Source organism: Neophocaena asiaeorientalis, unplaced genomic scaffold, assembly GCF_003031525.2.
Source record: "Neophocaena asiaeorientalis asiaeorientalis breed wild unplaced genomic scaffold, Neophocaena_asiaeorientalis_V1.1 scaffold78, whole genome shotgun sequence".
Lineage (NCBI taxonomy): Eukaryota > Metazoa > Chordata > Mammalia > Artiodactyla > Phocoenidae > Neophocaena > Neophocaena asiaeorientalis.
In genome coordinates, this window is record NW_020175018.1 from 12,547,221 (window position 1) to 12,562,232 (window position 15,012).

At 55.9% G+C, this 15,012-nt stretch overlaps 1 protein-coding gene across 5 annotated transcripts in view; it reads right to left on the minus strand.

The window, feature by feature from the left end:
* Positions 1 to 259: 259 nt before the first annotated feature.
* Positions 260 to 15,012, minus strand: part of SH2D3C (SH2 domain containing 3C) — a 31,597-nt gene continuing 16,844 nt past the window's right edge. For 2 of the 5 annotated variants that reach the window (XM_024762478.1, XM_024762481.1), the window contains 9 exons: positions 10,784 to 10,912; positions 9,208 to 9,662; positions 7,780 to 7,919; positions 5,745 to 6,268; positions 4,705 to 4,820; positions 3,980 to 4,151; positions 3,053 to 3,164; positions 2,477 to 2,683; positions 314 to 932 (listed from right to left, as the gene is read on the minus strand). In XM_024762478.1, coding sequence (XP_024618246.1) covers positions 757 to 932; positions 2,477 to 2,683; positions 3,053 to 3,164; positions 3,980 to 4,151; positions 4,705 to 4,820; positions 5,745 to 6,268; positions 7,780 to 7,919; positions 9,208 to 9,662; positions 10,784 to 10,912 — 2,031 coding nt within the window. In that variant the 3' untranslated portion in view covers positions 314 to 756. Of the gene's footprint in view, positions 933 to 2,476; positions 2,684 to 3,052; positions 3,165 to 3,979; positions 4,152 to 4,704; positions 4,821 to 5,744; positions 6,269 to 7,779; positions 7,920 to 9,207; positions 9,663 to 10,783; positions 10,913 to 14,867; positions 14,949 to 15,012 lie in introns of those variants that run through there. The other 3 variants (XM_024762483.1, XM_024762482.1, XM_024762479.1) reach the window with 3 other exon arrangements.

A 15,012-nucleotide genomic window follows, 5' to 3' on the forward strand; every position in this document is an offset into this window, starting at 1 on the left:
TTCCACCCAAACATCTAGGATCCTGGGTTGTACATTTGTGGGATAATTTGCTGTGGCTCCTGAGGCAGGGGATGGGGAAGGAGCAGGGCAGGTCAGTATTTCTCCTACTGGTTGGAATTAGCTGTTGATCTCCCTTCTGGTCTGTGAGCTCCCCCAGGACAGGGACTGGGTTTTAAGAATTGGCTGTACCTCTGGATCCTGGTACAATCTGGAATGTTTCAAGTGCTGAATAAGTATCTGTTGAATGAATTTTTCCACCTTTCACCTGAGAAAAGACACTTCCTTCTACCCCAAAGCCCCCTGAGAGACAGAAGAAAGAGTCATAAAAGTTTATTATATGAAAGAAAGAACACGGCTTCTGTACATCTATTTACAGAACAGACAGATGTATTTACAGCCAGAGGGAGGCATTGGTGTCAGTGAGGGGGCGGGGGCAGGTGCCTGGAGAAGAGTGAGGAGGTGTGAGAAGCCTCCCGTGGCTCAAATACAGGGCACCTCAGCAGGAAGGGGAGAAGCAGAAGCTGGAGGGAGAAACAGGGGTTCCAGTTCTTCCTGAAGGAAAACTTGGTGAGTGAGTAGCAGGTGGGATGGAGCCCAGAGTCCACGTAGGCCCCTGGAGGTGCAAGGGAGATCCTGGAGTTGAACCCAGAACGTTCTCGGGCTGATCACAGTGTCCCTGGGGTGCTCTGGGGAAAGGTCTGTGCCCTTCTGTCCCTGTTGCTGCCCGCAGCCGCAGAGGGGAAGGGTACATGGGGGTCACAGCTCGCTAGAGCGGACGGCAGGCTCCAGTTTGTGGGACAGGGCAGTGAGGACCTTGTCGAACTTCTCATAGCGCCGGGCCTGGCTGCTGCTGGCGCCCTGGCTGCCCCAGAGGAGGCGCATCTGGAACTCGGTGCTGAACACCTCGAGGAGCTCTGGCCGGGCCTGGAACCCTGCAGGGTGGGGCACAGGGGTCAGGGAACCACCATCCAGCTGCGGAGGCTGGGACTCCTGCTTGGAGCCACCACACGCCTCAGGGCCTCATTCCAAGGGACCTCCCCCCACCTCCACCAGGGATCCCACGAGGTTTGCTGATGAACATGACCAAGCAGTTTAGCACCCAGTCTTTGTCCTACTATTTGCAACATATAATTTAAAAATGACTAGAAGATAAAATATTAAAATTAATTTGGGGGCTTCCCTGGTGGCGCAGTGGTTGAGAGTCCGCCTGCCGATGCAGGGGACACGGGTTCGTGCCCCGGTCCGGGAAGATCCCACATGCCGCGGAATGGCTGGGCCCGTGAGCCATGGCCGCTGAGACTGCGTGTCCGGAGCCTGTGCTCCGCGACGGGAGAGGCCACAACAGTGAGAGGCCCATGTACCAAAAAAAAAAAAAAAAAAAAAAAAAAAATTAATCTGGGGGGGATTTTTCTTTTCCCTTTTGTATTTTTCTGTAAATTCCAAAATTCTTCCTAAGAAATGTGTATATATTTTGTAAGTAAATGTAAAAAAGTAGTTTCTTTTTTGTCCTTTCTGAAGAAGAAAGGCAAGAAAGACACATGCCAGATGCTCATGGCATTTACCTCCAGGTAATTGTTGGTGATTTGTTTTATCTTGGTTTTGCTCAGCTGTTATTTCCAATTGGTCTACAGAGAACATTTGTGACTTAAATACTGCCTAGAAAAGTAAAAGGTGGATTATCTGAAGACGCTATCTCTCTGCTCCTTCCACAAGGAGGAGTTCTACTTTTTTTTAAATTAATTTATTTTATTTTATTTATTTTTGGCTGTGTTGGGTCTTTGTTGCTGTGCGCGGGCCTTCTCTAGCTGCGGTGAGCGGGGGCTACTCTTTGTTGTGGTGTGCGGGCTTCTCATTGCGGTGGCTTCTCTTGTTGTGGAGCACGGGCTCTAGGTGTGCGGGTTTCAGTAGCTGTGGCTTGTGGGCTCTAGAGCGCAGGCTCAGTAGTTGCGGGTTTAGTTGCTCCGTGGCCTGTGGGATCTTCCTGGACCAGGGCTCGAACCTGGTCCCCTGCATTGGCAGGTGGATTCTTAACTACTGCGCCACCAGGGAAGCCCAGGAGTTCTACTTTTTGACTAGACTGTGAGCTCCCTGAAGGCAGGGCAGGTCTGCCTCAGCCCCAGGGCCCCAGGCCGAGTGCTTTGTAAACAACCTTGTAAAGTAGGCCTGTTAGGATGCCCACCCACTTCACAGATGAGAAAGCTGAGGCTCAGAGAAGCTAAGATACACAGCTATGGTGCTCTTTGAATCATCTCTTTGTCGCACCCAACCTGGTGCCTGCCACTAACAACTGCTTGTCAGACTGCTGAATAAGTGAAGAAAAGGGGTGAGAAAAAGAAGTCAGGGATACATGCAGGAAAGAGGGATGGAGAAATGTGAAGGGGTGTTTGGAGGAGAGGGGAGAGCAAGTCACGTGGAGGGAGGCCCAGGCTGGCAGGATCAGTGGCGGGATCGCCCGCAGCTGTGACCCATGACTCACCCTGCAGCTTGACCTCGGCATTGGTGTGATACAGGCCGCCGTGGTGTGCCACGGTGCGGGCAGCCTCCAGGTGGGCCAGCACCACCTCCACGCCGTGCTCTGTGCTGCCCCAGGGCTCGGGGCCCTCGGCCGGGGCGGAGTCACACTCCAGCAGAGTGATGAGTGGCAGCACGTGAGGAAATGTGGTGTTGCTCAGCGGCGGGCCTTCTGCAGGGAGGGACACATGGTGCTTAGAGGTCTCCGAGGGCCCAGCCATCCACCACAGTCCCAGAAACCGGGGATGTTTTAGGGGAAAGGGGCTGCCTGAGGTCCCAGAGAGAGTACCCAGGGATTCTGACTCCTAAGACAAACCCTTCAGATTCCTCCAGCTGAACCCACTGCAGCCTTGGCCGAGCTCAGGGGCTGAGGCTGGACCTGGACGTGGCATACACGGTTGCCAGATGCAGAAAGTGAGTGCGGGAACAGCCTGCACAAAGCTCAGTCAAGCCCTCATCATCCTCCCCACGGGGAGAGTCTTTGCTGGCCCAGAGAGGGCTGGAACCTGTCCAAGGTCACGTAGCAAGGTGGGAGAGGTACCTTTGCCTTCATTGAGGCTCTTGAGAAATGGCTTGAGCTTCTTCTCGTAGAGGATGGCTCCCTCCGTGTGTCGCTGCCGCAGAGTCACCCATGTCTGCTCCAGCCGGGCAATCTGGGGAGACCAGACTGTGAGCGACCGGCCAGGGAAGGGGCCTGCTGGGGCCACAGGCCACTCTGCCCAGCGGATACCCAGATGTGGGATAATAATTATTAGTATAGTCACCATTCATGAATCTGGGACAGTGCTGACTGCTTTTCACACGTTTCCCATGAAGCTCTCCCAACAACCCATTTTACAGATGAGGGAACTAAGGCTCAGAGAGGCGAATGACTTGCCCAAGGTCATTCCAAAAATAAGTGGCAGAGCTGGGAGTTGAGCCACTGCTCTGGGATCCTGCTGTCACTGTTGACGAGGCAAAGGAGAGGAAGTGTAGTGTGGATGAGGTCCGGGCTGTGAAATTAGACAGACCTAGTTTGAATCCCAACTTTTTCGGCCTTTGAATGTGACTTTAGGCAAGTACTGCTCTGCCTCAGTTTCTCCATAAGTGAAATGAGAACAGTAAAGGCACTCCCTTCATGAGATTTTTTTTGAGGAACTGGTGCTTCTAAAGTACTCGATGTAGCGCCTAGCATATAGTCAGTGCTTGCTAAATGAGTGCCGTTTTATATTTATTCTTTAAACTCATATAATGCTCCTCATTCATTTTACAGGTAGGGAAACTGAGAGCAGGGAAAAGGGAAGACTTTGTCTGGGAGCAGGTCAGCACTTAAAGGACTCAGTGCTCCCAGTTACCCTGTCACCAATGCTGCCTAGAAGGTCACAAAGTTCTTCCTGATTCAATATACAGCTATCCCAAAGGAACACATCCTAGGGCTCCTCCGGACAGAGACTAGCTTATGCCCAGCTCTATGTGGGTCCCTCAGTACCTGGGCCATATCCAGGGCGCCCATGACTGCAGCGAAGCTGAACATGTTTCCCATGGTCCCCCGAAGCTCGGCCGCCAGCTGGATGGTCTTGTGCAGAAGAGCTGCCCGCTCCTCAGCGGAGCCCGTGCAGCCCAGGATGTCCACGGCCAGCATGATGGACATGGTGTGGAACCTGTCGGAGCAGCCAGGTCAGAGGGGCGGGGCCAGGGACCTAGGGTTGGGGGTCTTTGTGGTTGAGAGCTGAGGGGCGGAGGGCAGAGCCAAAAGCGAGAGATTGTAAAGGGTCAATGAGATTAGGGGGCGCGGCCAGAGTGAAGAAAAGCAAAGTTAAGGGCTTCTGATTGGTCAGTATAAGTCAGGGGGCGGGGCCAGAGGCCCTAGAGCGCCAGGCTGAGAGGCTTGTGACCGATCAGCGGAAATCATCGAAATCATCTGGTAAAGCTGTTCTAAGAAAGAAAAGGAGAGAAGCCAGAGCTGATGAGAGGGCCAAGGCTCACAGATTGTGATCGGTCAAGAGGATGCAAAATGTGAATTCGGAGATAAAGGACTCGGTCTTTGGGAAACCAAGATTACTTGGAGCTGGATATGGAGAAGGAGCGATTGGTCAATGGGATAGGGGGCGTGGCCAGAACCCCTGGGAGCCGGGGTGAGAGACTGTGATTGGCCAGCCAGCCACAGCGAAGGGCCGCGCGGTAGCCCAGGGGGTTCCCCGTGAGTCGCCTTACCTTTCCAGTAGGTCTAGTCGTAGCTGCCGGCCATGGGGAAGAGTGAGCAGCTCCATGCCCCAGCGGACTCCCATTAGGGTCTGCATCTCCTTGGTAACGCCCAGTATCCTAGCAACCTACAAGGACGCCCAGAGGGCTGATTAATTTTCTGTCACGGCTAGCTCAAGCCATCTGGGAGTCAGGGAGCTTTATCTTGGAGGGCAGCCTGGCTGGGAGGCTGGGTTTGAATTCCAGCTCTACTGCTAACCCTCTGACATGGAGCAAAATGAGCCTCATTCTCCCCATCTGTGAAACGCGGGATAAATGGGAAAATGCCCAGAGGTGTCTGACATGGGGCAGAGGTGCCCAGGACACCCTTATTCCAGAAGGCAAACCTGAGGTCCGGCAGGGAAAGGGCTTGTCCAAGGTCACACAGTGGGCCTAGACCCCAAGGCTGCTCCCTTCATGCCTAGCACTCTTCACAGAGCTACCTCTCAGCACTGTTTCTTTTCTTGCTTCTTGAGCTCAGAGACCAGTGCAACCAAGCAGTCAGTGCCCTCCGGCCACAAAGTTCAGAGAGAGGAACTGAGACTGAGAACAAGTCAGGGTCCTTAGATGGTCAAGATCCATTCAAAGCAAAGGCCCAGGCATTCACAACTTATGGACCTAGGCAATGAGTTTTGTCCACTAGGGGGGGTGGACACGGGAAGTCGGGCCTGTTATATTCCCTGGACCAGCCAGACTGACTTTCACCAGGCTCAGAAAGTGTCCCAGGCAGCCAGACGCCACTGGCTTTCAGGACTCCTCGGTTCCAGTGCCAAACTGACATCTGGAGGAAGCAGGAATATCTTGGTTTTTGCTCTTTTTAAAGGAGAAAATTGGGGCCCAGTTAAAGGGATTAGTCAGAGTCACACAGCAAGTGAAGGACGGCCATGAAGTCAGAATCCAGGCCCATTCGCTATACTTGGGAATTTGGGGCCAGCTCCTCACCACCCTGACCCCTGTCCCAAAGCCAGAGGATGGAGGTGCTCCTCCTGCCCCAGTGTGCACCCAGCACCTACCAGGCAGTCAACCTTGGTGACATGCTGGGCCAGCGTCCGGGCATCGACCTCTGCGAGCAGCTCCTTGACTTTATGCAGGAGGCCCATCTCCAGTGGCCGGTTATCTTTGGGGATCAGTAGTGACTGGAAGGTAGCCGGGTTGAAGGAAGAGGTGGCTTCCACGATGGGGACTGTGAAGGTCCTACCCCAGTCCCCTTCGGGGGCCCCATTTTCTGACAGTTCCTTAAGCCTCTCCCCATAGCTCCTGGCCTGGCGGCTGGAGGCCTCGGCTGCTGCCCACTCTCGGCTGCCACGGACAGGAGGCTGCAGCTGGCAGTAATGGCCAGAGTCCGGGTCGCTGTAGCTGCTGAGCGAAGGTGATGGGGAGGCCTCGCAGCGGGTGTGGGGGGGGCTGGAGTAAGGGCCCTTGTCCGACTCCCCGGCACTTCCAGGACACAGCTGGGGTTCACTGGAGCGGCGGGTGACAGGGGAGGCAGGCAGCGCTGTGGCTGAGGGGGCGGCAGGGGCGGTGTGGACACGGGTCACTGCAGGGAGATAAAGAGAGAGGACTAGTTTCCATGACTCCCCACGCAGTGAGGTTCCCCCACCCCCTTCCCAAAGGACAGGCTCCATCCACCCTACATGGGTGACAGCCCCACCTCCCTGGACCCAGGCCCAGCCCAGCAGACTCTGGCCCACTGACCAGCTCTCAGTGGTACTCTGAAATTACCTGGACACCAAGAGTCTCACTTTCCTACCCTAAGGCTGCTATAGCCTTGGGGAACGACGGAGCTACTTGAAGGAGCTTTCCATGATTCAGAAAAGCTAAGCACTTGCTGGAGTTCATCGTATGGAATTATTTCTCAACGAATTAGTAATAATGATTTATTGAGTACATGTGTCCTGGGAACTGGTGACATGCTGGAGATATACCAGTCAAAACAGTAACCATCATCCAAAATTAGAGGTGGTGTTTATTGAGCTCTTACTGGCTACGAGATCCTTCTCTGCACATTAGTCCGTTTAACCCTCTCAACATCCTGTGCGTCAGTACTTTTATGATCCCCATTCTCCAGATGAGAAAACTGAGGCTCAGAGAGGCCAGCTGACCTGCCTGAGGTCACCCAGCCAGCAAAGCATAGAGCTGGGATTTAAAACCAGGTGTTAAATCCTCACTCCTGGGTACTTCCCTGAGCCGCGTTGCTTAGAAATTGTCCGATAAATAATTTGTGGCAAGGCATTTTAACATTTACACCCAAGGGTGTTGTTTTGAAGGCAAGTTGGCAGTTATGACAAGCTGGCAGGCCCGTGTTTAGAGAAGAATTTGTGACAACCCATATAGACAGCAACATGGCAACAGTGTCTCCCAGCAAAGGTTCCTCCCGGGATGCACCTCTGTCTGCGAGCTTTTCCTGCCAGGTGGGCAATATGCAGTATGGCCTGTTGAAAACACTTGTTTTCTTCCAGAAATGAACTAGTGGCACGTTTCAACAGTAGAAATTTTCTTTGTATTTAAAAAAGCACAGCGCTCTGTGCTTCCTGCTCAATTTTGCTGTGAATCTAGAACTTTTCTGAAAAAGTCTATTTAAAAGACTAAAGCAAGCATGACAAGTCCGGTTTGAGCCCACCATTTGGAATCCAGGACGCATTAAGTCCCAGCCGATGCAGGGCCTGGCAGAGCACCACACACGGAGGCACTTGACCAATGGGGGCTGAGTGTTACTGACCACACGCACTTCACAGCACTGGAGCCAGATTCAGTAACATTCAGGAGAATGCACTGGAAGCCACATGCACAGCGCCTGGTACCCGACAGGGACTCAATGAGTCGTTGTAGAATGAACAAGCCATGGATATGTTTTGCACGTCAACATCGATAGTTCTGCTGGCAAGTTTTTAGTGTCAACTCTTGCAGGGCATTGCTCTCAGAAAAGAGGTAGAAACACACATGATCACACACTATACCAGAAGTCGTCAAAGATAGTGCACGCGTGCGCACACAAGGCTACTCCCACCAGATCCCCCCACCTGCCCCGACCCCCTCCGCTGGACGTACCGGTACTATAGGCGGGGGAGCTGGGGCTCTCAGAGATGGGGGACACGGGAGAGTGCAGGTCTGGGATCTGGTCCATGCTGAGTGCACAGTTGCGGATGGATTCCCGGGGGTGGGGCAGTGATGTGCTGTGGAGCAGACACCTTCATGAGCAGAGATCCCAGAGGTCAGGGTCCTCAGCTAGTATTAGGACCCCCACCTCTGCCTCCGTCCAAGATCTGCTGAACTTCAAAGGCAGAAAAGGCTTGGAGATTATCAAGTCCAACCTCCCAACTGACAGGTACAAAAACTAAAGCCCAGAGGAGGAAAGGCTTGTGCAGTCCACAACCTGCACAACTGTTCTCTTCCCTGGGAACCTTGCCCCCAACTTGCAGAACAGTCTGGGGAGAGGGGCTAGCAGGAAAGGTGGGCAGGCCAAGGGAGCCAGGCCCACCAGCCTGGCCCCTCCTCACTGCTCCCATACTATACCCAGGATGCCTTGGGCACACATGGCCTGTGGATCCTGGCACCGTTTTGATCACTGGTTCCAAACCACAGGCCAAGTGGCTACTCCCCACAGGGTATCCAACCAGTGATTCCTTGGCTGACAGCACCCAGCCCAGGCCCAGGGAGATGGGACCTATCCAAGTGCTGGTGGCACAGGATGGCAGGTCTTGCTGCAAACAGCCAGGGAGGCCATAGAAATTAGGGGCACAGACCTCGGAGTTGAGGGCCTGGGTTAGAATCTGGGTCCTACCACTATCTAGCAAGCGGCTGCCCCTCTCCAAGCCTATTTCCTCATCTACAAAGTGGGGGCATGGACAGAAGCCGCCTCCCAGGGGGACGTGGGAGTCACTGAAGTTGGGTGCAAGAGCACCAGGAGAGGGCCAGGCACACAGTAGGGCCTCAGGAACGATTGGCTGCTGTGGCTTTTCCTGGGATCAGTGCCTGGTGTCACCTAGCCCCGGACAACTGGGTGTCATCAAAAATGTCGCTGAGAACATTCCATTCCCTGTGCAATGGCTTGCATCCTGCAAAGCCCTCTGCCCTGATGCCCACCTTGGCCTAGTTTGGTGGGGTGGGGTGGGCTGGCAACAAGGACCAGGCCCCTGCCTGGGACAGGACAGCACCCAGGGCTCCCCCCTAGGCCAGAGAGGGCTTTCTGAGTGAGGGCCTTTTATAGGTAGGAACACGGAGGCAAGAGAGGAGGAATGCCAGGGCCAAGGGTGCACAGCCAGTTGCCGCAGAGCTGGGATGGCAACCTGCGCTCCAGACTTCTACTCAGCACAGCCTGAGCTTCCTCCTGTCCTTCCCCACACACCAAGGCTCCAGGGCAGTCATAGCACCTCAGACCCGTGTGACTGGGCCTCCCCTTTCTCACCAGTACTCTCATTACCAACACCCCCATTTGACAGATGGGGAGCCTGAGGCCTAGCATAGGTTCTCACTCACCTGGTGGGGCAGCCATCACTGCGGGTGACCTTGTCGGCGGTGAGCCCGTCAGTCATGGTGACGCTGCGCCGCTTCACGTGGCTGCCCTTGGGGCCTGAGGGGCTGGCGGGGCTGGCAGCCTTGCCACCGCCCTGGCCCAGGCCGTAGCAGGCCTCCAGGTAGCGCAGCGGGAAGGTGCGGTTGACGGGGCAGTAGATGATGGCGCCACTCTGCTCTGACACAGCCTTGCGGCTGCCCACGTGATACCGCACAAGGGCCGGCACGTGGTCGAAGCTCTCCTGCTCGAACAGGTACTGGATGTGGGTGTAGCTCTCACCCGCCTTCACCACAACCTTGTTGATCTTGAAGTGCAAGGCCTGGTTGCGCCAGCGGCAGGTGAGCACATAGTCGCCCAGGCTGGTGAGCGAGTCCCGGATGAGGAAGTCACCATTGCGCTGCACCAGGGTCTCGGAGACCTGCGAGAGGCAAGGGTCAGGCTGGGGCAGGGCAGGGGCAGAGAGGGCCAGACCCGGGATCTGGGGGACACAGTGAACAGAGATATCTGAAGCTTGGGAGTTGCACCCTCTGACCCAGATTCAGAGGGTGCAACTCAGCCAGAGGCCCTGGGTCCAGGAAACAGAGGCTCAGGCATGGGAGGACATAACACCCTCGGATGGGGGTCGCCATGATCTGAAACTCAGGTCTCAGACCTACTCCTTCTCAGATCTCACGTTGGGCAGAGTGGATTCTCAATCCTCATTCCTCCTAACACCCAGTGCTCTGGCACATCTCTGGGCCTTTGTACCTCAAGCTACTTTCTCGGCCTGGAACATCCTTCCCATCCTGCCCACCTGGTGAACTCCTATCCATCTCATAATGGCCTCTCTCCTCAGCACCCCTTCCTTGGGGCAGCCCACACTCCCTGCTGGGTGCTCCATTCTTGCACTTCTCCCACTGGGCTCTGACGGTCTGCCTGCCTGTCAACCCCTACCCTGGGATACCAGCCCTCAAGAGAAGCCACCACCTATCTTATCTCTGCATCCTTGGTGCCCAGCACAGGACCTGACAGAGCTGATACTTGACAAAGATTTACAGCATGAATGTAAAAGGGAACAGATGACTATTAGCCTCAGCCCAGAAATTCAACTTTGTCAAAATTGAGTAGCCTAAGGACTGATATGCACTGACCAAACACACAAGAGGCTGATGTATAGACCTATAACAATAACAGTAAAAATAATCGTAGTAATAATAACCACCACCACCATAAAGGACAATGTTCATTGAGCTCACTGCATGTCAGACATCGTGTTAAGAACTTCACATGCACTAGTTCATTTAATTCTCACAACCAACCTTTAAGGTAGGCACTATTATTATCCTCCATCTTATAGATAAGGAAACTGGGGCTCAGAGAGGTGAAGTGACTTGTTCAAGGTCACACTGTCAGTAAATGGCAGAACTAGACCTCATCCAAGGCTACTCTGATTGAACCCACCAAGCAATAGTCAGAGCTTCTCTGGTCAGAGCTTCTCTGGGCTGGGGCTGGCCGAGGCGGTGGGTCTAGGGCTGAGGTCCCAGCTCAGGGCCTGCTCACCTCACGGGGGATGCGGCCATGGTACCAGGCGTGGCTGCGGAGATCTGTGCTGCTGAGTTTGAGCTCTTCCTCCAACTCTTTGTGCAACTTCTCAGGCGATGAGTCCAGGATGTACTTCTCCTTGGAGAACTGGGCAGGAGACAGCAAAAGTTGGCATCCAAACTGAAGCCCCTTCCTTCTTCCCTCCCAACCTCCACCACCCCAGGTGAACTCATTCCATCCTGGGACCCTGGGAACACTTAGGCACAGATCCTCACGCAGGAGTCCCTATCCCAGCAGGAGTAACGGAATCTCAATTAAATCCACCAAAAAGTGCCTACTGTGTTCTAGGCTCTGAACTATGTGCCAGGGTAGATAAGTCAATAAATGAACCTGTCCTCAAGGAAGCTCCTAGTCTAAGAGGGGAGGCAAAAGTGACATGAGCATTTGAGGGACTTCCCTGGTGGTCCAGTGGTTAAGAATCCGCCTTCCAATGCAGAGGACACAGGTTCGATCCCTGGTCAGGGAACTAAGATCCCACATGCCGCAGGGCAGCTAGGCCACGGGGCAACTAAGAGCGCGCTTTAGAGCTTGCGTGCCACAACAAGAGAGCCCGTGCGCTGCAACTACTGAGCCCGCATGCCACAACTAGAGAGAATCCTGTGCGCTGCAACTAAGACCTGACGCAGCCAAATAAATAAATAAATATTTTTAAAAAGCGACATGAGCATTTGAGGTCAGCACCACAACACTGGACAGCGGCAAAGAGCCGACTAGCTTTTCAAAGGGAGGAGATGAAGTCTGGGCCAGGTGGAGTGGTCCAGGAAGACTTGCTGGAGGAGATGGCAATCACAAACACTCATTCTGCACCAAAGACACCAAACTGATCTTGAAGTGGAGGGAGGGAGGATTTCTAAACGTATATAACACAGCAGGTACCCAGGCAAAAGCATGGACAAAAACAGGGCTGAATGTACGAGGATACATTCTGGGACAGTGACTTATACAGGCATCGGGGAGGCAGCTACAAACAGGGTAGTAGAGCACCCCCCTGCCTAAAGACACCTGTGATGTCCTCTACAGTTCCCAAAGCCCTTTCTTCCTTGCTGTCTCAAGCAATCCTTGCTAGATGGGGAAACTGCAGCCCAGCAGGGAAGCCCGAGGTCACTCACTGGAGATAATGCTCAGGACCCCCCCTTCCACCTGCCCAAGGGGGAGATTCCTGGTTTCCTGGTTACTGTGGCCTGGGGTTGGAGGCCTAAGAACAGGGGGAGGGGAGCCCCTGCTGCCAGGTGTGCCCCCACCATGAAGCCCAGTCCAATCCTGGCTGTCTTGTGAGTTCCCCAGGCCTCAGTTTCTTCCTCTGTAAAATGGGAACAATTGCAGAACCTGCTTCACAGGATTGCGAGGATGAAAGGAGACAATACTCCAGAGCACTGCAACTAGCCCACAGATGTCCTTGTCACTGCCAGAACATGTAACATTGCTTCCTCTCCCTTCCCCCAATTCCAGACCGCAATGATGGCTGGTCCAGGACAGATAGATATGGCCCAGACCTGGCCAAGCAGCAGGACAGATGAAGGGGGGCACTAAAGGGCAGTCTCTCCCCAGGACCTGCTCCCCACCAGGGTCCAGCGTCCTCTAGTCCAGTCCCTGCCTCCTCTGACCTTTCACAGTTCTCAGAGCCTAACCCTGCTGCTCCATTCTCCACCCCTCTGCTCCCACTGCCTTGATTTACCTCAGTCTACACTGCTGCCAAGACATCCTGGTTCCCAGCTTCAGAGATATCTAGAGTCTCTGACTCCATTATTTCAACACTGAACCTCTACTCTGGGACAGGTCCTGTGCCAGGGGCTGAGCCCAAGGTCATCAGGACAGGTGGCCTCTGTCCTGGGGGAGCCACACAGATACTGACAAGCAACCCCAGGATCTCTGGATGTTCAGAGATGCACAGGGAGCTCCAGGAGCAGATGAGCATGTCCCTCCTCATCTGGTCAGGGAGTCCCTGAAGAGGTGACATCTCCACTGAGGCCTGATGGAGCCAAGCAAAAGCATCAGGGTGGGGACAGGCAGGTGGGCAGGAAAGAGCTCTGGGAAGACAGTGGCAGAGTCAGGGCCCTGTAGGCAGAGCCAAGGCCCTGGGGGCGGGAGGAGAAGCTTCGAAAGGGCTGGGGGTGGCAGGGGCAGGCGCGGCAGGGCTGTGAGGCTGCCTTGGGGAGCTGGGGTTTACCCAGAGGCCACAGCAGAGCTGCAGAAGGTTTCTAAAGTGTTGGGGCAGGTTCCATCCACTGCGTGGAGATGGCCTAGTGTTTTCCAGGCAATGGCAGGGGAGGGTGGGGTGTGGGGATGGGAATTGGGGGAAGGGTGTTTACACAACCATTGATCCCGTGTGGGGAAGAGGGCGGAGGGGTCAGAGAGGATTCCAGGTAGAGAGCCTGGGAGGACAATGAGACACTCTCCAAGGTGGGCAAGGCTGGGGCAGGAGCAGCTTGGGGATGGGCCCATACAAATTTGGGCTTTGAGGTACCTGTAGGGCTCTGGCGAAGATGGTGGGAGTGGGTGATGGAGATGGGTGCTCCAGAAAAGGCAGGGCCTGAGAATGGTGATTCTGTACATCCCCCACCCAGGGTAGAAACCAATACCCCAGAAAGGCAGGGAGGTCCGGGGTGAACTGAGATTAGCTAACTCTGATACCTACACTCCTCCATGGGGTTCCCTATTCTTCAGGGTCCTGGCCCCTCCCCTATACCACACCACACCCTGGAGAGGGAAGAGTGGAAGTCACAGGGGAGACTCCTCATTGACAAAGAGCATGCAATTGAGAAGTTGCCCCAGTTCCACAGCTGGAGCAAGGGGGACAGGGGGCAAAGAAGGGGAGGGGCTGTGTGGTAAAGAACCTGGCTTCGAGACTCTGCCTGCCACTGTATGACCTTGAGCCAATCAGTTTCCCTTTCTGGGCCTGGGTAGCTTCATCTGTAAATGGTGGGTGGGAGACCAGGCTCCACTTTTCCAACCATAATCAATGGTCAGGGAGAACCTGGAGGGCCAAACTTGGTCCTCCCACACACCTGAGGTTAGGGAACCCTAGGGTCTCTGTGATTCCTCACCTTCGACCCGGGGGTCCCTAGCTCCCAAGGAGGGTGGGTGCTGGGGCGCGAATGCAGCATCCCTGCTCCCGCTGCACTGCTATTGGCCAGAGATGATCTCACCGCCTCCCGGCCTGCGAGCGCCTGATTGGCGGGTGCGGGGATGCTGCGCTCAGCCGCCGGCGGGGCAGTCATTCAGGCGGGCTCGGAGCGTGTGTGAGCCTGGGGGAGCGCAGAGGTGATGCGCTCCGCGTCCCCCAGGGGGCTCGGGAAGCAAAAGCGCGGAGACCCCGAGTCAGGGTCTTAACCCCTTCTCACCAGCCGGTGCCCAGCAAGTCCCCTCTAGCTCCCTTAAGTCTCGCAACCCTAAGCAAAGCCATCCCCAGATGATGCTCCGCAGAGAGGCGGGGTCCGGGTCCTCCCCTCCACCCCCTTCCGTTTAACCCTTTCACTGCCACGGCGCCGTCCCGCACTGACCGGCCAGCTGGGCTAGGAGACCCGCGCCCGGAGCACGCCCGAGCCCACCTAGAGGGCAGGAGGGTTGCAGGCGCTCTGGCCCCAGCCTCGGCACCCGCAGCATCCCCTCAGCTTCCCACCCCTCACTCAGCCTTTGGACCCCGGCCCAGCGCCCCCGGTACAATGGGGAGTCAGGCTGCCCGGGTCAGCCGCAGGGGCCGGAGTGCTCGCTGGAGGACCGGCAGGACGCCGGGGACCTCATCTCCAGGTACCCAACGCCCCAGCTCAGCTCCATCCTGAAGAGGAGGCAGGACCGGAACGGTAGCCTCCGCAGCCCCGAGTCTCGGGAGTGGCAGCTGGACCCTCACCCTGCGGAGCGTCTGGGCGCCCAGAGGTGAGGTTGGGGCGACCCCGCCCCCTCCCGCAGCCCTCAGCCTGCAGCCCGCAGCCCCTGCCTGGCCGGACCCTGCGCGGCGTCACGGGCTGCGGCTCCCCGGCTCCGGGGGCGAGCGGCCAGGGGTCCCAGCCCGGAGCGCCTGGCGGGGGCCGAGCCGCCCCCTCACCTGCACCTGCACGAAGGAGCCGCGGTAGAAGCAGCAGGCGGCGGCCGACAGGGCGCTCCACAGGCTGCACCGCTCGGTCATGGTGGGGCCGGGGGGCCAGGGCCGGGACTGTGCGGGGGACGGCTGCCGGCGGGGCAGGGGCGCG